General features: G+C 42.3%; 2 protein-coding genes across 4 annotated transcripts; one reads left to right on the top strand and one right to left on the bottom strand.

Moving 5' to 3' along the window:
- The first annotated feature begins 5,782 nt into the window (after positions 1-5,782).
- On the top strand, positions 5,783-24,713 carry BPHL (biphenyl hydrolase like). Of its 2 annotated transcripts, XM_065627893.1 has the most exons (8): positions 5,783-5,935; positions 6,439-6,594; positions 9,370-9,473; positions 11,980-12,146; positions 16,147-16,300; positions 18,621-18,752; positions 21,359-21,482; positions 24,288-24,713. In XM_065627893.1, exons 1-8 carry the CDS (start codon positions 5,835-5,837, stop codon positions 24,376-24,378), a joined length of 1,029 nt encoding a protein of 342 aa, XP_065483965.1. In that variant the 5' UTR covers positions 5,783-5,834; the 3' UTR covers positions 24,379-24,713. The 2 variants fall into 2 exon arrangements, with proteins under 2 accessions (XP_065483965.1, XP_065483966.1); XM_065627894.1 differs by lacking the exon at positions 6,439-6,594.
- Positions 24,612-27,390, bottom strand: LOC135984970 (tubulin beta-1 chain). 2 transcript variants are annotated; one of them, XM_065627892.1, is made up of 4 exons: positions 27,311-27,390; positions 26,513-26,645; positions 26,151-26,369; positions 24,612-25,936 (listed from the first exon to the last, which is right to left on the bottom strand). In XM_065627892.1, exons 1-4 carry the CDS (start codon positions 27,365-27,367, stop codon positions 24,876-24,878), a joined length of 1,470 nt encoding a protein of 489 aa, XP_065483964.1. In that variant the 5' UTR covers positions 27,368-27,390; the 3' UTR covers positions 24,612-24,875. The 2 variants fall into 2 exon arrangements, with proteins under 2 accessions (XP_065483964.1, XP_065483963.1); XM_065627891.1 differs by having other exon boundaries at positions 26,151-26,261; positions 26,537-26,645.
- Between the last annotated feature and the right edge of the window lie 86 nt (positions 27,391-27,476).

Genomic DNA, 27,476 nt, shown 5'->3' with positions numbered 1-27,476 from the left:
TTCAGAGTGTATCCTTAATACAGCCCCTGGGGAGAAGGGAAAGTTAGGATCAGAACAGGGTCTGGGGTGCAGAGTCTAAAAGCTGTCTTTGTGCTGGAAGAAGTATCTGCCTATGAGTGAACGGGGGAGACCAGACTCCTGACTTATGCTGGGTTCTCTCCTCTATGACTCTAAATAGGTCACGTCCTTCCTCTTCAGCTTCCTCATCTCTTCAGTACAGACACAAAGTTCTGTCAGAACTAAGATGTGATAAGATAATAAGCATTAAAGCTTATAGAGCTCAGAGAGACGCTTGATGAGAGCTGTTTGAGACAAAAATCCACGCTAATCACCTTAACAAACCAGTAATACTGCTTGGATTTTGAACGATGGGTTGCAGTTCCTGTGCGCCTCCACATCTCAAGTCAAGAGAACTAAATGCAGCACCAGAAGGGACATCTGGGTCACTGAGTTCACTGAAAGAGATTCATACAACTCTTTCCATAAACATATCAAGAACCATCTTCTGAATGTTACTCTTGCCCTCTCCAAGAAAGAAGCTGTTTCTGCTTCTGTACCAAAGTATTTAGAGCCATTTCAGGTCTCTGAATCTAAAAAAAATAAAATATACCAAGGCTCTGCTTAGATTTACAGGATGCAGATCATATTCAACTTTGAAATTATGAGACCACCTCACATCAACACGTCTGCACTTCGGCACTTTGGATTTATAATGCAGTTATTCATGAACATACGAAAGGTATGCAGATGCTACTTAAGCTAACAGAGAGCTGTCCTTTGCTAGCATAAGAAACTACAGGCAAACATAAAGAAATCAATTCCTAAATGCATGTCTGTGACTTAGTTTCTTCATCAGTCTGAAATGTTCTTTGAGCCAAGGTATCCAAGACCTTTTTCTACTGGCTGTTCTGCTTATGACAAAGCATCCTTTTCTTTGCAATGTAAGTCCAGATGTTTTCAACTTGGCTAAAATTCCAGCTAAATAGACCTCCTGCTACAAAAGCACATGATGCTACTCCCCACACTTCACAGCTTCAAAAGTCATTCCATATCCACTCTGTCTTTCTTGCTTGGAAGGTCAATACCAAATCATAGAAACATCAGAACTTTCATGTTTGTTCTGAATTTGGCAATTTACTACTACCCAAACCTTACCTCTTTATGGAGCTGAAGCAATGAGCTTTTTTCCTACTGTGAAAACATTGTACTAATGGTCAACCTCCAAGAGGCACAAGAGCCCAAGTATGAAAACAGCAGGATATTTTGCTTCGTAGAAGTAGCTAAGATAAAAGAGGCAAAAATGACCAGTCAATGTGTATACAGACTCAAAAAGCAAGTCTACAACAGTACCTGAATCAGTGAGGAGCCCAACCAGACAGAGATCTGGCTACAAAGCAGCTGGAGCTGGGACAGGGACTGATAACTCTGTGCTGAACTGAAATGAGGCTCCTGGGCCCATGGGCAGAGGGTGTGGGGGAAACCCCAGCTGAGGCTGATCATGGCTATTAAAGCCTATTAGTGCACTGACAGCCCTGATAAATGAGTTCTTCCTGAAAGCTCCGGAGTTAAAACTCCACTAATGGTAATGATTCTGCTGTCTTGTATGGGATCACTGCTCCTGATATGAGAATCCTGTGTGTGGGTGAAATTAATGCCTCTGGAGACCTGGAATTAGCCGTTCTGCCTGATATTCCAGTGTGTCTCAAGGGACTCACTTTGTCAATAACTGACTAGGTCTTTTCTAGATTTTCTACAACCAGAGGAAGTACAAAAAATATACATATATTTTCTGTCCAACCAGGAGTCAGAAGACTCTTCTGTCCTTGCAATTCAATAGGCATAATTAAAGATCTCACTGTTCTGCAGTTCCGTGTCTCACAAGACATCCGGGAAAATACTTGTGGGCTGGGAAATGTCATTCGAATCACCCTTGTCACTGCTGTTCGATTCCACAAGGAACAAATCTCTGCGACACTGACAGAGCAGCCCAATTGCAGGGACCATGAAGGTTCATCACAGGTGACAAAGTCCCACTGAGCAACAGTGATGCTCTCCAGAGCCTTGGGTGGATGTCAGAGAAAAATTGTGTCAGCAGAGGCAGCCAGAAGCTGCTACTAAACACAAGTTTCTGGTTGTACAGATGACCATACCGGGGCAACACCAAGGGAGCCAAAAAAATGACAGGGCAGTTGAGACGGAAAGGGAAATCTGTGTTCAGGGACATATCAACAGCAGAGCAGTGATACCTCTTTTAAACTCTTTTCTTTTTTTTTTCTTATCCATACAGTGGCCATAAACAGTTAGTTCCCAAAACTTGAACCATTGGCAGTAAGCAGACAAATAAAAATGTTTTATGGGAGCAGATAGGAGAAGTAGTGCTCCAGTTCTCAAACTCTTTCCACAAGCTGTGTAAGAGTAAGCCCGTGTCTGGCTCGCTCAAAGCATTTTCTCTCCTTTCAGCCATTAATTTATGAGGTGAAGATTTGTGAGGAAACGGTTGAGCTGAAATACTTAATTCTCCCAGCTGCCCATCAGTATGTCTAAATCTGCTTTACTAACAAGGCTGGCTATTCTGGTGAACTGAGCAGGGTGAATACAGTTTGAACTTGTGAGTTTTCATTCTTTTTGTCCCCAGATCACCTGCCACCTGCACCCAGCCTTGGCAGGGTCCTGCTTCTACAGCTACATCTGAGACCATTGCCCTGTGGGCCCAGAAAGCAACTCCCTCCTTGAGAGCAGCTCTTTCCTGTCATTCCTCATGGAGCCAGTTATTTTCCTCACATGCATAGAAAAGGGGGTTTTGCCAGTGCTATTTCTGTCCCAACTGCCATGTTAGTTTTCTCTCCTCAGGTCAAAGAAGGCAGAATGCTGCAAGTGAGAGGGGTTGCACGGTCCAGGCACCTGGGAGAGGAATGGCCACCTTACAGGCTTCATGCTGCAGAGCCGTGACTGAAGGCCTGGAGATGACACATGCTGCAGCACCTCAACTGTGACAGCCTTTCCCGCAAAGAGACCTCTCAGCTTTCATCACACTGACAGGGCGGTTAACCCATCTGGAATGACCCCATCCTTTTAAGTGGTACATAAACCTCCTCATGTCCCTTTTCTTTCATCCGGTGAAGGCTTCTAGTTTTGCCTTTCTAATTACCTCTTTTCTCCCCCTATGTTTTATGATAAACCCTTTCTACCTTATCCTTCAGTTCTTCAGCACATGTTCTGAGAATGTTACATCTCCTTTAGCCATAGTAGGTAGAGGATACGGAGGAAGATCAGACTGAAAGACATTTTAACAGGAATGAAATTGAATACAAAAAGTTTGAGGCCTTTTTCTCTGAAGCTCATAGTGATACATGCAATAAGAGCTCCTTTTGACTCATGGTAATTGCAGAATTCAGAAAAAAAAAATCAGTTCGTGTAGCAGAAGACCAAGCTAGCTTTTTTTACAGAAAAGCCAGTTGTCACCTCCAGTCATTTTCTGCCAGAAAGAAATGTGGACAGTGACACTGACAACAAAGATGAGCCTCTGAAAGGGACCCATGAGCCAAGGAAACTGTAGGGGCTTGTAGATGTCATTGGGCAAGAGTAAAGGCAGCTTGCCCTGATGATGGATGGCTTGTAATTAGCCATAGTAAAGACCTTAATCTTAAACGGTTTGATCTGCTCAGGGGATAAACTGAACCAGTATGCTCATCACACAGTTGAGTTAATCTCTTTATGTGGTGGGATTTGTTATGACTGTCATCCACCTCTAAGAGTTGTTAGTCCCAGGCAAACAAATGGCAATGGAGTGAGAAGGCTGACAACTATTCACTTTCAGGGCAGACACTGAGCTCCTGCTGGGCTGAGTCAATATGTAACACTGACCTGTCTTGAGGCAATACCTCTCATCGGGTTGTAAGGCAGTTTCCTAAGTCTGTTTCAAGCCTGATACCAGCTCTACAGCTTTTTGCTGTTTTCCTCATTACCTTCACAGCCCTCTCCACCATCATCCTGGGCAGGCCAGGATTCAGGCTAGTCATTCTTGTACACACTTGGAAAGCAGACACCAAGGAAAGCGGTCAGTCTCCTTGGTGCTTTATGACCAACCTGTGAGAAGGTCCAGAAGAAAGTATGACTAAGTTCTGTGGTGAATGAAGGCAGTCAAGCCTTTCCAGAGGTGGCTGGCCTCAGGTAACCTGGGCACTTGCCAGGCTAAAGACAAGTTGTCTAGGGAATGCATGCTCTCCCAACAAGCAGTCACTAAAATAGTGTTGGTGGGGTAGAGTGAATGATTCCTATCATCATCAGGCCTGGGGTCATCATGCTAAAGGCATTACCCTGGGGAAGCTCCAGTCCCCAGAGCTGCCCTCGCTGTCCCAACTGCCCCAGCTGCACGGGGAGCCTTTCTCCAGGCAGATCTGGAATCACAGATGGCCACAGCGTCTCTCTCTCTCTCTTTTTTTTTTTTTTTTTTTTTTTTTTTTTTTTTTTTTACAGTCCGTGGAGCTTCTGGCATCATGGGCAGAGCTGGAGGTGCAGTTCACAACTTGGTCCCTTGTACCTCCCAAGACGGAGATCTTCACTCTCTCAGGCAGAGCTGTGTCGAGGCACATCTCTGCCTCCTGCAGAGGATGGAGGGGCTCACAGAGCCCTGCTCCCCGTCACAGCCGGCGGCGCAGCTGCATCACCTGCCGCACGGCTGGGCGCTACTCTCCCCTCTGGGGCGCAGAACTGGCCACAGCCGAAGCCCCCTCCTCCTGGCTCAGGCGGGTCCAGGGCTTCCCTTTCCGGGAGTCGCAGGTGGGATCAGGGATCAGCCATGACTCGGAAGGAGAGACCGACGCCTCCCAACTCCCGCCCCGCCGCTCCCTCACGGGGAGCGCAAACCGCCCTCCCTCACGCTCGGCTCCCGCGGCGGGGTGACCGTTAACCCCCGCCGAGGGGCGGGGCGCCAAACCCTCCCCCCAGTAACTGCCGCCAGCGCACCGCCCTGCCCTGAGTGACATCGGCGCTCGCCAATCAGAGCGCGGGTAGCGGACGGGCAGTGCCGTCTGTCGCCTCACGCCGCAGAGGTGGTGCGGGGGGGTTTCTGAGTGTCGAGTTTAGCGGGGACCCCTCCTGCCGCCCGGGGAACGGGCTTCAGCGCCCGGAGGGTGGCAAAAGCACCCAGCGCCCCGCTGGCCGCCCTCAGTCCCAGGGCACCCCCTCAGTGGGGAATTACTGGAGAGAGTGCAGAGAAGGGTGACAAAGCTGGTGAGGGGTCTGGAGCACAAGCCTAATGAGGAGCGGCTGAGGGAACTGGGGCTGTTTGGCCTGGAGAAAAGGAGGCTGAGGGGAGACCTGATCACTGTCTGCAACTACCTGAAAGGAGGTTGTAGCATGGAGGGAGTTGGTCTCTTCTCCCAAGTAGCAAGAGATAGGACAAGAGGAAATGGCGTCAAGTTGTGCCAGGGGAGGTTTAGATTGGATATTAGGAAAAAATTCTTCACGGAAAGGGTTGTCAGGCATTGGAACGGGCTGCCCAGGGCAGTGGTGGAGTCACCATCCCTGGAGTTTTAAAAGGTGTTTATACGAGGTTCTTAGGGACATGGTTTAGGGTTAGGGTATGGTTGGATTTGATGATCCTGAGGGTCTCTTCCAACTGAAATCGATTCGATTCTATTCTATGACCGTAGTTCCCAGCGCAGCCCGTGACTGGCACCTCCAGGGCCGCGGAGGAGCTGACAAGGCGGGGAGACAGCAGGGAAGGGGAGGAGAGAGGAGGGAAGGCGGGACGGGCTCCTCTGTCCTCCCCTCCCCGGCGGGACGGGCTCCTCTGTTCTCCCCTCCCCGGCGGGACGGCTTCGGTGGGCGAAATGGCTTGCAGGAGCGCAGGCCGGGCCCTCCAGGCGCTGCTGTTGCAGCCGCCCGCCCGGGCCGCGCCGCTCATGTGCCGGGGACCGGCCGCCGCCTACGGGTAAAAGCCACAGCCGCCCCCTTCCCCAGCTCCCTCCCCTCCACCCGGGGCTTGAGGAAGGTGATACTGGACAGGTCCGGATGGCTGTCAGCGGGGGGTTGCGGGGTGAACAATGTGTATTAGCAGAGGGGGTTAGACTGGGGGGGGGACAAGGTGGGGACGCTGGTTGTAGGCGGACGTGTGGCCTCCTGCGGTTACTCGGGGAGGTTCGTCGCGCTTTGGGGGGAAGAGCTTTTCCCTTCGCTGCTTTCGCTGTGCAAGCAAAGCTCCGCAGCCCCTTCTCGTCCCTGTCCGTCACCCTCACTTCTGCGGCTCCATTTTCCCCTGCAAGGCTGGACGTGCTGCTGAACGCCCGGCTTCTGTGCCACCGCCGATAAGGTGTTCCTGGAGGCTGCTGAGGTTGCAAAGAGAGTACACATATATGCAATATATATAAAATACCACTTATTCTGCAAATCTTAAGTAAAATAGACATAATACTGTATTTTGTTTTCCCCGCACAGACAAAGACTAGGTTGTACTGTAGCACAGCTGGAACAGGAAGGTAGTTTGGAGATTAAGCTTGCTCCTACAGAGCCTGAGATGAAGTGTGGCCTCCAGCAAGCCACTGTACAAGATGTGCCTGCTCTGCATCTGTGCTGTCTTGGTAAACATAGGCAGTATGTGTTAAATGCTTCTCAAAGAGCTATATATCTTAACACTACTAATTCAATTACAACCTAGTGGGTTTTTTGTTTGCTTTAACATGGTTTCTGATTATGCCAAACGGTGGAAAATGCAGTCTTTAAGAAAACTTTACAAGAGTCTTCATGCTGACATCCATACTGAAGTTATTTCAGACTCAAAGAAGCTTGGTGTGGGGAAGACTCAATCTGGTTTAGGTGTATCTAGTTCCAGTGCAGTGCCTCAGCACATTAAAAACAAAACAAAAAACAAACAACACCACCAAAAAAACCCCCCACACACAAAAAACCCAAAACAACTAATTTGTTCTTAGTCCAGAAAGTATTGAAAATACTCTGCACGTGGAACTCCTGAATTTCATTGAACTTTACACTATGATCCGAGAATAGAAAAACATCACAAGCTGTGAAATTTTCAAGTCCCTGATTAATAATTAATTATTCATCTTAATAATTAATCTTAAAGAATGTAGAACTGTTTAAAAACATCTAGCATCTGAATCATGAAAGCAGAATATGCATTCCTTGCCTAAATTACGTGTTGGTTACCTTTGTTTTAAAAAAAAGTAGCTGTATGGTCATTATTTCAGTTTTATTCAGAAGTGGAAATGTTTTTGGCAAATACTAACTGCAAGAAAAAAACCTCACATTTCTATAAAAATGTATAAGAGCAAATTGTTCATTTGCTGTGGTGAGAACTAAGATAAAATAGCCTTTTGAAATGTGTGACAAACCAAAGGTGGCATATATTTTAAAAATGTATAAATAGAAAAAAGCAAAACTCAGATATTCAAAAAGTGATAAGAAGGCCATCTGAGTGCTACTTTCAGAATTCAAGTTATAAAGTATAAAGCCACATCAGCTGTGATACATAAACTTAAAGGAGGTTTAACATTACAGTCAAACTGATCACTTGAATCACATTTGCATAACAATTCAGCAAAACTCACTGAAGTCATAACGGCGCAACGAGTTTCTTTGAGCTGTATTCTTGCCACGGATCTGCATTTGTTCTCCAGATCTAAAATTGGATCTGCACAGGTAGAAAGAGCAGATCCTGTTCTGTAAACCAGTCCATTTTCATATGCCCTATGACAAAAGTTTCAGTTTGTGGGATTTTTTTACCTTTAATCCATCTTGTTAATCTCTATATGAGTGAGACTATGCTTACATGCTGTAATTAGTTCAGATTTTAGATGTTAAAGTTGAATTTTTAATAAGTTGCATGGTACATATAATGGAATAGATATTATTGTTACATGTAAGACTGGAAAACAACATTTCTGTAAGTATGTGTGTGAAATTCACATTGATTGAATTCATGGGGCAGGAACATTTATCTAGGTAAACTGAGAAGTGCAGAGAATAAGGATTAACCATTAGGTAGCCAAATGGCAAAATTAATATCATATTACTACCTTTAAATAAAATTAGGTTGTTGAAAGGATGCCTTGCAACCATTAGCGCACAAACTTGTTGGGAGACCTCGCAATGGTTTGTACTGTTAAGAAGATACCTTCAATCTGTGCTGCTTTTGCTTTCTCACCAGGTGTTTGTATCTAGACATGGTATCTCAGGTTACCTGTTTGCATTTACACATATGTCATGCTTTGTACTGAAAGCTGATGTCGGGGTGTAAGGGCCAGGGCTGAGAAGAGGCTTCTGCGATCATTTTCTGTGGCACTTCTTTAGTGGATGGGTTTTTTGGTCATGTGTTATTTCGCAATTAAGCATTACATCCTACTGAGATTACACTGACAGAAATATTATTATTATTATTATCCTTCTTCTCCACCCTTATCTCAGTGCAAGGTGGTTTTTGTTTTAGACCCTCTGGTTCATGGGGAACCATAACAATAGATTATGATCTCTCTGACACTTGAGAGGCCTTGTAATAACAAGGTGAACACCAGCCATTTCAAAATTTATGCTGTGACAGAATGGGGTTTCTCTTCTCATATATTTCTCTCAACACATTTCTGTAGCCATGGGAGCTGCTTTTATGTTCCCCTTGTTGCACAGTCAAGTCTCTTTTTTTTCCTCACCTTTAACTTGAGTAATTTAACTACATTTATTGAAACCTGCGGCGATGAGGAACGATGCATACAGATGCAGACAGACGCACAGACACAGAGTTCTTGTTAGCAGCAAGAGCCGAGCCAGGTAGCGCTGAGCTCTCTTTTATTAACAGTTCTCAATTTATAGGTTTACAGATACAAGGCTGGGCCAAGAGGTTAGACACTTTTTTCAAAAAATATTATTCTAAACACACCACAATCATGTTGTGACTGTTTTCAGTCATGTTCCCATGCATATCTTGTGGGCGGCATTCCAACCCACTCATTCACACACCCAGGCCCAACATTCACACATCATACATATCGGGGCGGTTTTCCGACCTGAGATATCGTTCTCACTGGCCTGGGCTATCACTTCTTAGACTCTCAAAAAAACATACTTCTGTATAACCTGTCCGAGGCTATTTAGCTGGAACCGAACATCCTGCCGTTCCCACAGAAACCTAAGTACAAATGTTACATAGTGGTTACAACTGGATACTGCTCTGCTCATAACAAGTTTTTATTTAGTCTTCCGTGCACCCATGAAAGGCAAGTGACCCATATAAATCTCACTGTATTATCACCAATATCTAGAAAAAGTAATTATTCTGTATTTCTTGAATGACCGTGTAGTAATGAGAATTAACTGTCTGAATGTTTCCCTATTTCTCTCCCCTCCCCCCATCCCTAGTACTTCAATAACATCAGCCAAAATCCAAGTGAATGGAGTCAACCTGCATTATCAGCAGACAGGAGAAGGAAGCCATGCAGTTCTTCTGCTTCCCGGAATGCTAGGTCTGGAGATTTTGTCTTATCTTTGTGGAGCACCCAACTCTTTTGCCATCCAGTCTCAAGCTAGAATTCACAAAACTATGTTGTAATATATTTGATACGTGATTATGGACCATTTTCATTTAAAAAATTGCTACACATACAGCAGATAGGAAAAGGCAGAGTTATTACAGTCAGTTAACAGTTTCTAAAGATTTCATTTGTCTCAACAGGCACCTTTTACACAATGTCTTGGACTTGTGTAGTTGTCACTCACACTTTTGGATTTAACTGTACAAAGGGGTTGTCCAGCACAGATGGAAAATAGGTGCAAAACAACAGGGGAAAAATCAGGTCAGCTACATTTGTTACACAGGCTGAATTATGCATTCCTTTTTAGAAACTAGGTGCATTCCAATTGAATTAATAGGCATAATGCAGCACTTGCAGTTCATTATCATAATGAAAAAGGCATAGTTGAGACTTGCTTTTTGCCTAAAAATGTGTTTTCATTATTTGGTTACTCAGGGCAACATCATTAAGATTCTCAATGGCTTTTTGAGATGGGCAACAGGTTTTGCTAACTAAGCGGTATCTGTCCATTGAGACCTCTGCTTTTGATAACAATTTTTTAAAATTAACACAGCCTCTTTTTTTTTAATTTTTTCCCTGGGTTTTTGCAGTTCTAAAGAACCAATCAGACTTACTTCATAGCAGGCTGTCAGTAGGACCATTACTGTGCTCAGAGTTGGGCTCACACTTAACTCAATTGCTGGATCAAGATGATAGCATGTGAAGAACTGAAGAGCAGGAAACATTTGTTCTTCTTGGCAGCAACATTTTCAAGTCTTTGTGAAGTGGTTCTTTCTTTCAAAGAATTTTCAAGGGAAGGGTGGAAAAAAGTTAATGCTAGGGGTGCTTTGCTGTTGCAAATACTAACTCTTTAAATAAAAATAATGTATTTCTTCAGTTGTGAGTAATATTATTATTAGGAGTACATGGCTATTGTTCAGTTAGCATTATTACAAACAGTAATAGTCAGACTTGATATGTTTACCTTTATTAAGTTTATGATTGAATGTTTTTGGGCAGCGTGTGGGGGTGAGCTTTACATTCCAACTTGCACATACTTCTTTCCTTTGTACTGATACTATGTTTTCAATATTATTGTATAGTACTTACAGTATTAACACACTAGTAAGTGTGTTGTGGCAATCAGGTGCTTTTAGTTAAACAGAATTAATTAGTCTCTAAGCTAGTTCTAAATTACATTAAAACAAATATGATGTTTCCCTTTTTAACTAGAAGAGTACAAAGAAAACACAGCATTCAGATATGCTTTCAGCCTTGTAGATTTTTTTTAAGTTACAAACAATATCGTATAACAAGCATATGCATGATAGTGTAGAGACATACAAAGCCTGTGTAAGAAATCATGATTAGTATTAATCAGGTTGCATTGGAGTTTTTCAAACAACCTGATACTTTTCTTCTGACTCCAGCTATTAATTGGCATTGCAAGAGAAAAGAGATCATGTCAGGCTGTAGTCAGCTCATCGTGACATGCTGTATACAGCCTCTTTTATCATTTAGACAAGTTGATGGTATAGGAGGAGGTATCTGAGGACATACTTCTCCAAGTAAACAGAAAAAAATCTTAAATGCCCTTAAATGGCCTTTTTAATATAACAGTGGATAGCCAATTTGATATTTGATTTACATATTTGAATATGCTCGGTCTGAACAGGCTTTAGTCAAGTAGCTTATTATCCTGTTACTACAAGACCGTAATTTAAATAGGAAATAAATTGCAGTCTTGCCTTCATGCTAGTGTTCATAGATAGCTTAGTGCAATAGACTGGAATACTTAATTTTTTAATCCTTTGAAGGTCTGAGTCGTCTATAAAAGAAACTGTTCTGCATCAGAAAAATGGCTGCATTTGGCTTATTTTGGTAACATATGTATTAGAAAAATCAAAAGTTACAGTTTTATGCTTTTGTATCACCACTGTCTCCTCAGGCAAAGAAGTATGTAAAGCTCAGCTTAAGGCGCCAGTATTCTCATAGAAGTATTTTATCAAATAACAAATGTTTTGCACAGTGCTTTTCACCTAGAAATTTGTGGCTAGAGTCAGTATATTCCTCCCCTTTCAGTTTCGTCTGTGCTGTCTGGACAAACAGTAATGACCATGCTAGCGCTTTAAGTCTGTTAAAGAGAAATCCCTACCCAGGGAACTCAGTTTAAGATTCTTAAAGCATCCATGTAGAGCACAAGTTTTGATAAGCTTACACACCTGCCAGAAATGGTTTGCTCTGGGAGTATTGTAGGTAGTTCTAAAGATTTTTATTGTGGTACTTCCTGTCTGAGAGTTGCAATGGTTAGTTACAATTAGAAATCAAGTGTACATCAGTTGATGAATCATCTCTTTTTTTTTAGAATTAAGGTACAAATTTCCCCAGGTTTCCATTTAGAGTATGTATACTATGTGTATATTATGGTGGTTACTGTAACTGAAAAATTATGTTTCAGGGAGTGGTCAAACTGATTTTGGACCACAGCTTAAGTCTATGAATAAGCAACTTTTCACAATTGTTGCTTGGGATCCTCGGGGATACGGACAGTCCATTCCTCCTTCTCGTGACTTTCCTCCAGATTTCTTCGAGAGAGATGCAAAAGATGCTGTGGATCTTATGCAGGTAAATCTATTTTGAGAATTTATTATTTTTTACATATATATTTAAAATCTGTTTTGCTTACATTATGAGAAGGAGGAAGAGTATTGTTAAGCAGGTTGTTTCCAGCAGATAGCAAATTAAGTAAAAGAGCATAGAAATGAAGGCTTAAAACTGGGTAGATGCACACTATTCTGGAAAATAGTTCTTCCATCTCTTCTGCATTATACACAGAGGCTTAGCAGTGGGAATTAATTATAAAGCAATATGTTTTTATCCCAAGACCCTGCCCTAAGAGTTTTGCAGCCAAGAACCATGTAAGTTTAGGTAAAGCATATATAAAAACCAAAGTCTATGCCAAGTGCTCTAACTGAAGGGATTACAGTAGTGAAACATTCTTAGAAGGTACTCTATCTAATAGAGTCTTGGCATTTTGCCTTGAGTATTCCATTTCAAGAAATATTTGATTTTTAAAATTAACTCGACACTTTGCATTTTACAGCATATTACTGGAATTATGTTTGTGGGAATTCAAAGGGTTCCTATGATCATACCAGATCTTAATAACTAATACAGCTATTGTGATTATAAAGAATATGACCTAAAGCTGTTATTACTTCTCCATCTTGCAGAATTTTTTATTTCAAATCTGTGTTTCTGTGTTCCTGTTTTATTCCATCCTATAAGTGCTGACATTTTCTGGTTTAGTTTTAACTAATATTTTGGCTTTGTTACGTTAAGCTATGCCTCTTTGGCTGTGTTAAGCATTAAAATTCCAAAACCATGAGACAAGATTCAGACAGTCAATCCAACTGTATTTAATAAGCAGTAACCTTGCAGAAACCCATCTGAAACTGGAAATGCAGCCTTCCTGGAGCATTCTGCATAGCAAAACAAAATAAGTCTGACAGCAGAATCAGGATTAAGACACAGTTTTGCCCTCTAACCATAAAAGCAATCTCTCTGCACTGTAAATCACCAATTCCTTCTGCTACACTAACTAAGAAAATAAAGATGCTGCCATGGATAGGTGACAAACTTCCAGTCTAAATGTTTGAAACCCTGTTTCCTGCCTTTGTTCAAATACTAATAAATGCAAAAAAGAAAACAGAACTGTCCCCAAAGAGTATGTAACCATGTAGCTTCTAGTCAAACAGGACCACAGCCTACCAATCTCTAAAGCTGCGAAAACAAATGAGACAGAGCACCCTGGTTTTTTGAAGATATTTATTGATGTAAGCATATAATAACAAATTATTAAAATCTTCCCAAGCATGGGTAATTTGCTTCTATTTTAGCATAACATAAAGGATGGCAGAAATCCCAAGGAATCATCCCACCTAGGATTTTCAGAAGAAAACAAAGTCATAACTCCTAGAGGGCTTTATATTGAAATATATACATATGTCATCTGGCCTACGCTTGGCCAAAAAAACCATCCGTACAGGTGAGACTTCAGAACCTTTATTCAAGGCTCCTTCAGATTCTGGTGTCTCTGCTGGAGCTGTGAGTGCTGCAGGGTTTCTGTGAAATAATAAAAACTGGAATTCTGCAGAGTATTTAGCACCTTGATTCAGACAAGTCTGCACTGTGTCACCACGTGTGTTCTCCGAAGGAGTTCGCTTGAAATAAAAGGAGTATAATGCAAGTATGGCCACTTGGCTGCACTCCATCCCAATGCCTAATGCCTGCAAAGGCCAATAACATTAGAACAACCATTATGGAAATAATTAGTATTGATACTTAAGACATTCTTACTCTTCAGAGCTGCTGACCTTGTGAAATGATGAGCTTGGACTTCTCCAAGTTTTTGTAGATCAGCTGCAACCCTTACTTATGATATACTCACTGTGATCCAATGAAAGCATTCAGTGCAGTGTGCTGTTGTATTGCAACTCACTGTTGTGAGTTACTCCTGTCATAGCATGTGTGATTGTTTGTTTGGATTTCACATAGTCTTGGATGGAGGAGATTTCAGAAGAGATTTTGTTCACTTACAGAGTAAAATCAGCACAAAATCACCCACAGACCTGAGCTGTGCGACCAGCTCTGCAACCAACTCTCAGGTTATTGCCAGTGTTAGGTAGAGGGTTGTACTGTAAGTAGTTAAAGATTAGAGCAAGCAAACACGCATACCATATCCAACACATCTGTTACATCACATTGTTTTTTGGAAGGCTGCAAAGGATAAGTTAAATTCCTCCTGCTGGAAATGCATCCTGAGACAAGCCAAAGAATGCAACAAGATAATGACTGCTAAACAAGAGAAATACTGTAAGCAAATAGATCTCAGTTGAAGCACTGGCAAATAACCTGGCATGAGGAACAAAACTTTTAACCAGTTTTTCCGCTCATCAGCCAAATTTGAGATCTGTAATTTGCTATTGATGGTGGGGGAACAGCAGCAGCAACAGCAAAAACTTCATCTTTACAAGTACTGCCTCCAGTTCCTGAAACTTGCCAAGACACCAGTAACCCTTCAGCAGCTCAACACTCAAAGTTGGTCACAGATAACTAATTTTTCAGCAGGCCAGAGCCAACTTGTGATCAGCTGTTAAAATTCAAGGTTCTCTTTTCTTGCTGTCAGTTCTTACCTTACAGGTCTCTTTGTTTCCCCTACTTTATTTTCTTTTCATGCTTAGCTGGGTGAAATCTAGTATTGAGCAACACTGTAGTGAGCCTAATACCAAGGAAGAAGCCAAAACCAGAAAAACCTGATAGTAGTAGAATTTTATTAGGTATCAAGTTGACTGATAAAGTTATGCCTCACCTGATGACCGAATTTACAAGCAGGACTAAGTTTCCAGACTAGAAACTGCTTTTTATCTTTCTGTAGTTGTTTCTCTCATTGCTGGCATTTTTGCGTTCTTCTCTCCAAAGAAAGCAGGCCTGGACTTTCAACAAAAAAACCACCAAACACGGAAACAACCCATTCAACTAACTTGCTCTTTTTTCCTCCAAAAGTACATTGTCTTCCTTAGTCATACCTAAAAGGCTGTAATTTCTGCAAAAACAACAACAAAAACCTTTGAAATCTTTATGTTTGTTTGCAAAAGAGTTTGCAAACTGAGATCTCTATATGCAAAACTGTTGAATATCGTCCCTGTACAACCTGCAGATGTATTTGCTCATGAGCGCCTTTACCTTTCCCACCCTTTGCACCCTGAATATCAGACACACAAAATCCTCTCTCCTGTCCCTGCTGGTACCCCCTGCCACAGATTGTGATATATGAGGAAACAAGAGTTTCAAATTCTAGTGGAAAACATTGGACGAGTCAGAATGAGTTAAGGTCTTGGTTGTCATATTTTTTGCCTGAGCCTTCCTTTTTGAGGAGGAGGAATTTCGTTATTAATGTTTTGAACTGCAATTCACCATGAAGTAACATTTAAAATGTGCACATAAAAGCTTCAGAAAATGTGAATTAGGCACTAAAATTTGATACAATAATGTAGCAAATACTTTAAGCATTTTTTGGTTGTTACAGAGCAGATTTTTTTTTCTTTAGATCAGCTGGCATCAATAAATTAGATCACCAGGTTCCATTTTTCAAGTCTTACACCTTTTTTTTTTTTTTTTTTTTTAATTTCATCTTGGTCTTGCATTACATACCATCCCACACTGTGATAGCCTTTGCTAACTTCATACCATGAGAATCCACAGATTCTTGATACCATCAGGCTCTCTGGAAAGGTCTTTACTCTCTGTTGTAAATAAACATTTCTTAAGTTCAAGAGAGCTTTTCTAAATGCAGCAAGAATCTAATATGGCTACTGCCTGTTTCATTAAATAGTTGTAGAAAATTGGAAGGGCATGTATAATTTCTTGTTTGCTAAATATTTGACCTTTTCTTAAGTATTTTTATGTATAGCAGGAAAATTATATTTTCTAATTATGAAAGCTAACTATAGTTCAACTATGTAGTGTTGTGTCTAAATCTGTACAGTTAGTTTTCAAGAAATATTTGGTATTTGCTTGTAAAACCAGCTGATGATTTGCACATAAATTTCTTATACAAATCAAGGCACTGAAATTTAAGAAGTTCTCTTTGTTGGGGTGGAGTGATGGTGGAATTACAGCCCTGATTGCAGCTGCAAAGTATCCAATGCTTATCCACAAGTTGGTTGTCTGGGGAGCAAATGCCAGCATTACTCAAGAGGATGTGAGAATTTATAATGGTATGTACAAACTGAATATTGTATCCTAAAAGATTTATTTTCATTTCTTCTTGGCCTAAGATTTTTAGTCATATAACAGCTAAGTAGAGACAGAGTTGATGACACAGCAAACCTAAAGAAAAAGGACACAAAATTCGCCAGGTTTCTAAGTATAGGGATAGATTAAAGTCATAGTGAGAAACTCCCTAACAAGTACTCTAGGGGTAATATAATAGATTTTTTAACAAGTCCTTAACAACTTAAGCTGCTGAAAAGCATAAGTTATAATAGCTCATCAGTAGTTTTCAGAAAGTCAAATTTTTGTTGCTGTAACAAATTCCTAAAAATAAATTCCAAATAACACTATTGACCTCAGGCTTGATTTCTTTTCTCACGTCTTGCGCAACTTTTTAACGAGGTTCACAGAAAATCACTGGGCTAGCATGTAACAGCTTTTACCTCTAGGGCCTATATAATACACAGACAGTAAGAAAACAAGCTCATAACTTACCATTTGAGTTCAGGAAGCAAATAAATCATTCAAGCGAGTGTCCCAGGATGCCTTTCTAATTTGCATTCCTTTGAAGTTAATTATTGTGGTTACAAAACCTTTGCAAAGTAAAGAAGCATGGGATTTCTGATCCTTGTTCCAGCCATGTGAGATAAAATCTGATTATTTGTCACTCTAAAGGAAAATAGCAAAAACTGCTAGTGAACTCAGAAAGGGACCATCTTTCTTTTTGAAATTAAAAGTTAACCACACAGGCCTGCAACAAGTGTAACCCAGTATAATATGATTTTAGTGACTGGAGGTTGATTTATACCAGCTGCGAAATCTGTCTTCAGCTAAATTACAAGTGTATGTATTGCACATATGTACTTACCTCACCCAAACTAAAGCACGTCTGTTAGTAGTAGCATATTTTTAATTCAGTAAGAAAAACACTTTTTAGCTCTGTAATAGTGATGCTTTATTTCTTTACATGCTTTTATATTTATCAAGTTCTTATTATATAATTATGAAATGCATGTCAGTATCAGCCAACAGACTAAAATGTAAAATAAATGAATAAGTAAAGGAAAGAAGTCTTACTTTACACAGAGCACCCACAGCAATGCTGACTTTTGGCCCCTCCGTGGTGGTGTTTTCAACATGTCTCTCTGGATGCTGGAGCTCAGGGAGGAGCAGTGCAAGCCTACAGCTGACCCATCAGGGCATCTTGGCTGCAGGGCAGGGTTTGGTAGGAGAGAAAGGCATTTATTTCGTATCTACGTCCTTTCAACGTTGGCTTCCTCCCTCCCCTTTTTAAATTAACGCCAGCCCCAAAGGTAAAACAGGAGATTCTTTAAGGGAAACAGTAACAGCTAGCCAGGAGTAAGCAAACTCATTTCCAATCAGATCCTGCTATAAAGCACTTTCAACCGTTGCTACCTTGCTCTTTTGGCTGGACAGGTTCTGCTTGTTAACACCTTGCTCCTTTCTTCCCTGAATTCCTATCTGAAACCAATCAAAAGGCTTGCTAGTAGCATACATTGCTGTTTCACGATTCAGTACTTTTCTGGTCTCTTTCAGGTTCTCTACTATGCCAATGTTGTTTTGAGCTTTATCCATACAAAGGTGTACAATTGAAATATGGTTTAGTGAGAGTCATCCCTGTAGATACCTGGTTTGTGAACAGTACTGGAAATTTGAGGGGAAAAAATAGGTAAATCTGATAAATAAATAACTAAAATGTCAAGCTATTTGTACAGCTTTAGCCAGCATGCCATGAATCATAGGGCTCTACTAAGTAGAGCTGCTTGTTTTTCTGTAAGATCATGGCAAATGTACCATGATGTCAGCCTGCTGGAATGCCTTAGTAAGAACTTCCTTCCTCTGAATACTGGTAGGAGCCATGGAAGAACTTCCATCCATGAGCCAAAGCAAAAGGCTGAAGGATATTAAAAATAATTGCCAGCTCTGGCACACCATTATGGAACAGTCCCCTTTTTATACACAAGATACCTCCTTGAGCTCCTCTTCTGCAAACCCTTCAAAAAGAAACATCGGAAGTTTTAGGACTGAGTCCTTTGATTATTATTTTCTTTCTGTTGTTCCTTGTGGCCACTATAACAAGATGATCCTTCTGCAGCTCAGAAAGACCTCAGCAGAGATCATAAAACTGCCTTTTTTATACCCTTTCCATAGTATGAATTATTTAAAAACATTCAGTGCCATTTCAAATTTGAAATACACATCTGCAGCCTGGTTTGAAAACTTACTCATATTAGGTGTTGACAGTACTGGGTTATATCTTGTTGCTGGAAAGGACTTAACATATTTCAATGTTATTTTGTGTAGGCATCCGAGATGTTTCAAAGTGGAGTGAAAAAGTCAAGAAACCACTAGAAGAGATGTATGGACTTAAATACTTTGCAAAAACCTGTGAGGCTTGGGTAGATGGAATATCTCGCTTTGCTGAAAAATCAGATGGTAAGACTTTTACCATGTTAAACTGAAGCAATTATAGTAGCAGATAGTTCTGGATTAAAAAAAAAAAATCTAACAGTACTCGTAGCAGCCAGTAAAGGAAGGACTGCATATGGCATTAAAACCTGGGTCTGACTCATCCTCATGAATAAAGCAATTACTTTCTAGATGGTTCACAGAACCAGCAAGGTACAGGAGGAAAACACATTTATAGAAAGCATTAGCTGATCACTCTCTCCTCTTGTTCCGCCACAAAACAATATTATTAAATCATTGCTTTTGGGCAGACTCAGCAGGAGGGATACTGCTCGAGCTTTTTTCTTCTCTCAGTGTCAAAGTATTACCTCTTGGTGACATGTTAAGATATCCCAAAAGTGAGGCATGTTCATTCCATTTTCTGCAAACAGGAGCTGAAGCACTATTTCAAAACTAGTAGCATATAATGAGTTAAAAAAGAAGGAAGTTCAAATTTCAGGAACTCAGAATTAGGAAAACGCATTTAAAACCAGTATTGACACAGGCTAGGTGTTTAAAAATCAAAAAAATAATAGTTAAACTAGACAAAATAATTATTAAATATTCACGTCTGAAGATTTCTACAATTACTCTACATAGACTTTTGCAGTCAAGGATACCTACAGTTCAGTTTCAATTCAGAGGAAAATTGCTTTTAATTTGCCTAAAGCAGAAATATAAGGAGTCTGTAATTCTAATATGTTTTCCTGTAGCTCTCATAATGAAAGATGGGAGGTCACGTACATTAACAGGCAGCAGGTACTACAAGGAAAACTCTCCATTTCGTGTTTTTTCTATGAAGTTTTGCTTGTGATCAGGTACTAGAAGTTCTCCCACTAGAGTGATGTAACAAATTATGATCTGATTTTGTTTTACCCTTTCTAGAATGCATCTCTGTATCTCCTTAAAACTAGTTTATTCTTAAGTCCAAAGCCCAGGCTTGTGAAACTCTGACTGTGACATCCTTTTACTGCCTGTGCATGCCTCAAACATTGTGAGATGGAGTGACTGTGAAAAAGAAGCCACCTGGAGACATGTAACAAGGAGATTAATTACCTAGATGCTGTAACTGGGTCAGATATTGGACAAAGCCTAACATTTTCTGGAAAAAAAAACCCAAACAAAAACCAAACAAACACACAAAAAAAAGAAAAAAGCAACCATCAAACTGCAGGTTTTTTCCTCCTTGTGGAGGGTGACTTAGACTACAAGCAGGCTTCCTTGGAATTAAAGACACTGCACAAAAGGTGCAGATATGGCAAATACAAGAAAAGGGATTAATAGAACTCATCCGAGATAAAAGGAGGAGAGCAAAGCCTTCATTGGTCAAAAATTCAACTCAAGCTCTTTTTAAGAAATAGACTATTTGCCCTAAATGGGATAGTTTTTAGTGTGAAGTGCCATAAGAAATGAATTTTTAGAAGGTGCCAACATTTAATGAAACCCTATGAGTTCCATAACGCTGAAAAATTCAAGATTCTTCCTGCTGTTCTGTGTTTTTGGAGTAAATATAATCTAGTGGTTATAGTACGAAACAAGTTTAGGACTGGAAACTAGGAAATAATAGTTTGACTGCCAACTATGTCCTTAGGTAAATAACTTAAATTTACTCGTTACTTGTTCTGAATAACAGTCAACATTTGTGCAGGTGTTTGAGGACTATGTGTGAAATGTTCTAGATGAAAACATTTAACCAGTAGAACTGCAAACTGAGACTATATAAATAACCAAACAATTGGAAAAACTTAGTGAAATGGTGTATGACTTTAGAGCTAAGGAAATTGCATATATGAACATTAACTGTACAGCTGTTGATAGCTGCAAGGCTACAACTACAAAGAAACCAAAGCTAACTCAAAGAGAAATGGAACATAAAACTCATCAAGTATGTTTTGCCCACAGATTCTTTTGCGGGAACATGGCAAGTTAGGCAAAGAATATGGAAACTAGGTTACTAAGGGACAAGGAAAAAAGCAAAGGGGGATAAATAGAAGATATTTTAAGGAAAAGCATTAAAATTACTTCTAGTGAGACTAAAGACTAGTAAGCATAAAATTATTCTTGAAGTTCTATGAGAAGAATGGCCAGGGAGAATAACCTTTGAATAGTTTTAGTGTAATTTGTCTGAAAGAGTTATGCATTGCACACCACAAAGGGTCTGGAAGGTGCAACAAGCTGGAGTACAACCAAAGTTAACTTGTTAATAAAAGTAGCAAATCTTTTAACTAACAACCAGGGTAACAAAGAGTAGCCTAAATACAAAGGACATGAGACTCAGGCTGAAAAGAACAAAGCCAGGGAAGAGCTGCATATACTTGCTTTGAACAGTCAAAGAGAGCCCAGGGGAAACATGGGACAGAAGTACCTCATTCACTCTATCCGTTTGTGCTAGTATCCATTAATGGAGCAAATTTCAGTGAAGTAACATTTTGGAGAAAGAAATGTTAATTACAGTTCTGCAGATTAATTGCACGCTATTCACAAGGAGAGGCAATAGCTAGAACCCAGTGGAGTTCACAGTCCTTTACAGAAGCAGTTTCAGTGTTTAATACTGTTTTAAAATGAAGTGTGACCTTAATTTATCTTTTCCCTAGGTAATATCTGCCAACAGTTGCTGCCAGATATTAAATGCCCTACATTTATAATTCATGGTGAGAAAGACCCTTTGGTTCCAAGGGCTCATGCAGAATACATTCATAAGCACATCAAAGGCTCCCGGTAAGTTGTATGATGGAGTATTTATAAATCATTGTTGAAGAAATGAAGAAGTTCAACTCCACAAAGTGATTAAAAAAACAAAAACAAAAACCACACCAAAAACCCACACAACAAAACACAGAAACAACACATCACCACCACCACCACCACAAAGTATTTGGACAAGTTGTCTCTGCCACAGACAGAACTGTTATAAACTTCACTAGCAAGTTACAATGCACAGTCTAGCCGAACCTTTCTTGTGATACAAGAAGTACAATATTTTAATAAGCTCCTTCCTAATGTTCTCCAAGAGAAACCAAGTAAGATCCTTTTCCTCTTTCCACTTCACACACTGAATCGTTACCTAACATTTATTGAAATAAGGAAATTTCTCCTCTGTTACGGCCGTTGCAAGAGACCTTATTTCTGCCCCATTCAGTGGAGCAGTGAATTCAGATGCTATGAACCGAGAGATATTCCCAGTTACTGGAGAGAAGCATAGGATGCTTATTTTTGTTCTGCCTTGCTGGTGTGAACAACAACCTCAAAGATTTTGTTTTTTTCAACTGTGCCATGAATCTTCAGTGTTTTTAAGAAAAGCAAAATGAGAAAAAAAAAAAAGTACAAGTATGCTCAGAGGTTACTACAGCTACCTGAAAGGAGGTTGTAGCATGGAGGGTGTTGGTCTCTTCTCCCAAGTAGCAAGTGATAGGACAATAGGAAATGGCCTCAAGTTGTGCCAGGGGAGGTTTAGGTTGGATATTAGCAAAAAATTCTTCACAGAAAGGGTTGTCAGGCACTGGAACAGGCTGCCCAGGGAAGTGGTGGAGTTACCATGCCTGGAGGTGTTTAAAAGGTGTTTAGATGAGGTTCTTAGGGACATGGTTTAGTGCTAGAGTTAGGTTATGGTTGGAATCAATGATCCTGAGGGTCTCTTCCAACTGAAGTGATTCTATGAAGAAAATCTCAGGGCACCATTTGCTTCGTTTGAAATCTCCAGCTTCCTATAAAAAGCTGAGATTTCACCAGCTGAATTTTCTTCATAGATTTACACACAAAGAGTTCTATTACTACTTAATAACAGACTGCGATGATTGACACCAGAGGAAAGAATTAGGAGAACAAACCCCATTTTTATGAAGGCAGAGTGTGAGGAACTGTTTCATTGGTGTCATCTCTGTGAAAAGTTGAGTGATATATTTACCTCAAAGTCAGCCCTGCTGTTCATAGAAATGCATTATGCCACAGGAAAGATGAGAACAAGAGACCTTCCTAACAGTCACATGCAGGTGTTTTATTTCCATGTCTTCTAGTTAGTTACTCCCACATGCCCTGCTCAGAACACCTATCATCCTGTTAGGTTTCATTGAGCTCTAAAATGCTCCAGGTGCCAACTAAGGCAAGTCATCACAAAAACTAGACAAGGATCAGATAGCAGAGGAGAAAACAGTGGTAGAAGTTGTGATCCAATCACATGTAAAGGAGTTCTCCACATGTCTTCATGCTGAAGTGCTCCCACATATGTATATTTATCACAGGAGGAATCAGACTAATGGTCTTCCCAGAAATTAATACTTAGGCACATGGCCCCCTTCCTCCCTTGTTGCATTGGAGATTACATGTTCCATTGTGAAGCAGAAGAAAACCTTAAATTTAGCACCTTTTCAGTAACACATGCTTCTACCATCAACTTTTCTTGTTTTGATTTTTATCTAGTAGTAAAGTAGAAAAAGCTTTTGCTGATTGTGGTGCAGATACATCACTTACAGTAAAAGTGTGCCATCATTCTATATCTGTGTGGTATGGCTGGAGTTAGGTACCATTACGGTGGCTTAACATCAGTAGGGAACAGCATAGAGTGTTATAGGTGTGCACATCTGTGTGCTGCTTTGTCTTTGATGAAACAGACTTAATGAAATTCAGAGAGGTGCTGGAAGAGGTGGGTGTGCTCACACACTATTGCTCTTTTCCCAAAGACAAAATGGCACTTGTTACCACTGAAAGAAGCAAGATCCCCCCTTGCTGTAATGGGGTTAGATGACATGAAGGCAACATAGGAAACTATCAGTCAAGATGGTTTTAACTCTGTTGAAACTGCTTAGTAAGTCGTAGGATAAAATCTAAGACATTTCTCACCCTCACATAATGAAGTGGTATGAGTACATACCTAAGGTATAAAGTTTTTTCCCAGTTAGAAAGAAACAGCAAGTAGCATTTTAGGTTTGTCACACTCATACTGGTATTACAGTCTAAAAATTTAACCTTCACAGATACTACTCCTTAGCTTTTGTTAGAGCTGAAGAAATCCTGACTCCCTTTTTTTTATTTTAATGGATGGTGTTAGTTTTGGATTTTGTCTTTTTGCAGAAAGATTGCAGTTCAAATGCTAACTAAGTTCAGGTGGGGAGTAGAAGTCTGGTTTTGGAGTGATCTTTTCTGCATGTTCACTGCCCAGCACAACCACTGTTCTCTGAAACAGGCAAAAGAGCTCTGGTACTTCACATACCTTCTAAAGATGCATCTCATTCACTTTAATTTTGGAAGATTATCTTCTTTGCCAACCACCAGAAAGGTTCCTAGAAACTGGGTCTAGGACACAAGAACTTGTTTTAAGCTTAGTTCATTCTCTCCGAAGTGAAGCAAGTATTATGCTTGTTTGTTCAACTGTTGCTGTGGTTCACATTCTGAACCACGTAGACAGGGATTAGTAATTAAGAGTTGGGTAACAAAGAGCAAGGAAAAAGGCAACAAATATTTTAATTACGTATACTCACAGAATATAGTGCATATTCAGTGGGTTTTGGCTTTTTTTCCTCTTTTAAGGTTGCTTCTGATGGCAGAAGGAAAGCATAACCTACACCTGCGTTTTGCAGAGGACTTCAACAGGCAAGTTGAAGATTTCCTACAGACTTAAACTGTAAAACAAGTTAGAGGTGTTTGTCCTTGCCGTGTTTAGGAATTTTAGTTGGCTTTCAATTTTCAATCAAGTTACAAGTAGATTTGAGTCCTGTAAGAAAAAACATGAAAGATATTTGCATGAGAAGCACACATTTTGAGAATATATAAGCCTCAGTGGATCAGAGCACACCACTGTGCTGCAGAATTTCTGATATGTCTTTAAACTTATGTCTTGTTGCACAGGCTGAATAACTGTTCTGTGTCCAATAGAGGTGTTAAGAAAGACAAAAAACATGATCTAGAATACATGCCTTTATGTGCTCTTAACATTAAAAGACAAAAAAACATTGTAATAACTGGGAGTCAGAACTGTTACATTAAGAAATCTGTCAGTTACAAGTGCTGAGAGGATAATTGGGTACACAGCTTCTAGAGAACGTGCTTCACCACCACTATCAGAAGTCATTCAGTACACATGCCGGCTTTACAAAAGTTCCTTTGATACCAGGTGACTTAAGCCTCATCCTCCTCTCCCTCCTCTTCAAATTCCCCCTGCTCGTCAGCAGTGGCATCCTGGTATTGCTGGTATTCGGAGACCAGGTCATTCATGTTGCTCTCGGCCTCCGTGAACTCCATTTCATCCATGCCCTCGCCGGTGTACCAGTGCAAGAAAGCCTTGCGCCGGAACATGGCTGTGAACTGCTCCGAGATCCTCTTGAAGAGCTCCTGAATGGCCGTGCTGTTGCCAATGAAGGTGGCGGACATCTTGAGGCCGCGCGGGGGGATGTCGCAGACGGCCGTCTTCACATTGTTGGGGATCCACTCCACAAAGTAGCTGCTGTTCTTGTTCTGCACGTTGAGCATCTGCTCGTCCACCTCCTTCATGGACATGCGTCCCCGGAAGATGGCGGCCACCGTCAGGTAGCGACCGTGGCGGGGGTCGCAGGCGGCCATCATGTTCTTGGAGTCGAACATCTGCTGCGTCAGCTCGGGCACCGTCAGGGCTCGGTACTGCTGGCTGCCGCGGCTGGTGAGCGGGGCGAAGCCCGGCATGAAGAAGTGCAGCCGGGGGAAAGGCACCATGTTGACCGCCAGCTTGCGCAGGTCAGCGTTCAGCTGGCCGGGGAAGCGGAGGCAGGTGGTCACGCCGCTCATGGTGGCCGACACCAGGTGGTTGAGGTCCCCGTACGTGGGAGTGGTCAGCTTCAGGGTGCGGAAGCAAATGTCATACAGGGCCTCGTTGTCGATGCAGTAGGTCTCATCCGTGTTCTCCACCAGCTGGTGCACAGAGAGGGTGGCATTGTAGGGCTCCACCACCGTGTCCGACACCTTGGGCGAGGGCATGACGCTGAAGGTGTTCATGATGCGGTCGGGGTACTCCTCCCGGATCTTGCTGATGAGGAGGGTGCCCATCCCAGAGCCCGTGCCGCCACCCAGCGAGTGGGTCAACTGGAAGCCCTGGAGGCAGTCACAGCTCTCCGACTCCTTCCTCACCACATCCAGGACAGAGTCCACCAGCTCGGCACCTTCCGTGTAGTGCCCCTTAGCCCAGTTGTTGCCAGCCCCGCTCTGACCTAGAGGACAGACCCAAAAGCAAGGTGCTGCATTAGTGCCCACAGGAGGAACAGAGATCATCCCACTTGTCCCACCCCACGGGGTTCACTCCTCACTTCCACCCCCACTGTGCTGTTGGTATTTGGTCCCCCCAGGTCACCTGCATGCTCACACTGAGCCTTCCCTGTGCTTGCAGCTCCTACTTGGACACGCCTTCATCCCACCCTCACTTACCAAAGACAAAGTTGTCAGGGCGGAAGATCTGTCCAAAGGGGCCGGAGCGCACAGAGTCCATTGTGCCGGGCTCCAGGTCCACCAGGATGGCCCGTGGGACATACTTGTTACCTACAAGAAGAACCAGCGCCAGCATTACAGCCCCACAGTCGGCAGCCAGCGTCACAGGAGCCCTGCCGTGCTCCCTTCCGCCTCCCCGCATTTCACTGTAGAGACATGCTGTCTCGACCAAGACTACTGTGTTATCAGAGCCATTCTGAGAACAAAGCTCTCTTAGAGGCATCACTGGCAGGTGACAGCTCTTGTTCGGGGATTTTTCCAGCCTCAATGAACTGGCATGTCTGTCTTATTTATTTAAGGACATCTGAGGAAGCAGACACACTCACCAGCAGCTTCATTGTAGTAGACATTGATCCTCTCCAGCTGCAGGTCGCTGTCCCCATGGTAGCTGCCAGTGGGATCAATGCCATGCTCATCACTGATGACCTCCCAGAACTACAAGAAATTTTTTGAAAAGGGCAGTTTTTAACCACAGCTGGCCAGTGCCAATCACACACAGCAGCACAGTCCATGCATGCCATGGCCCTGACCACTCCCTCGCATGGCAGAGCAGCTGCCCGGGAGGAAGGTGAGTCAGTGTAAAAGGGCTTCTCTGGCTGCAGCAGCTGAATTAGTGGAGAGCAGACAGGCAGCTGGAGCATGGAAGTGCAAGATAATTATTTTATAGCTTGTATCCAAAAGATGACAAACCCCAGGTATTTCAGTTTGGTGGTCTCCCATTGTCTAGCAGTGGCTTAAGACCCTCTAGCCACTACAAGAAGGTGACAGCATCTCCAACACCCTCGATGAGGGGGTCATCCGTCGCACCGAAACACATCTGGCTCCCTCCCTCAGGAGCTGGCGCCGTGGCTGCAAAGGGGCGAGGCAGCCGGGGGGGGAGTGGGGGTTGGCGCGGCTGCCTGCAGGAAGGCAGAGCAGGGACGGACCGGGCACATCGCGGTCGGCGGAGCAGTTCAGACCGCCGCAAACACAGGAGCAGGAGCGTCCATGGCGCGTTTATCTTTTCATTTCGGAACGGGGCTGCGTGCTACCCGCGGGGTGTGACCCCTGCACCCCGCAGCGGGAAAACCCTCCCGCCCCCACTCCGCGCCGGCCCGTACCTTGGCGCCGATCTGGTTCCCGCACTGCCCGGCCTGGATGTGCACGATCTCACGCATGATGCCGGCGTCCGAAGCTGCCCCGCTCCTAAAACACTTGCCGCCCTCACCACCCGCACGCACCCCTGCGGCGGCCGCGCCCCACGCGGCCCCTTAAATCGGGCGCCGC

The sequence above is a fragment of the Caloenas nicobarica genome, chromosome 2, assembly GCF_036013445.1.
Source record: "Caloenas nicobarica isolate bCalNic1 chromosome 2, bCalNic1.hap1, whole genome shotgun sequence".
Classification (NCBI taxonomy): Eukaryota; Metazoa; Chordata; class Aves; order Columbiformes; family Columbidae; genus Caloenas; species Caloenas nicobarica.
The sequence above is the reverse complement of the archived record's forward strand: the minus strand, read 5'-3'. Positions and strand labels throughout refer to the sequence as shown.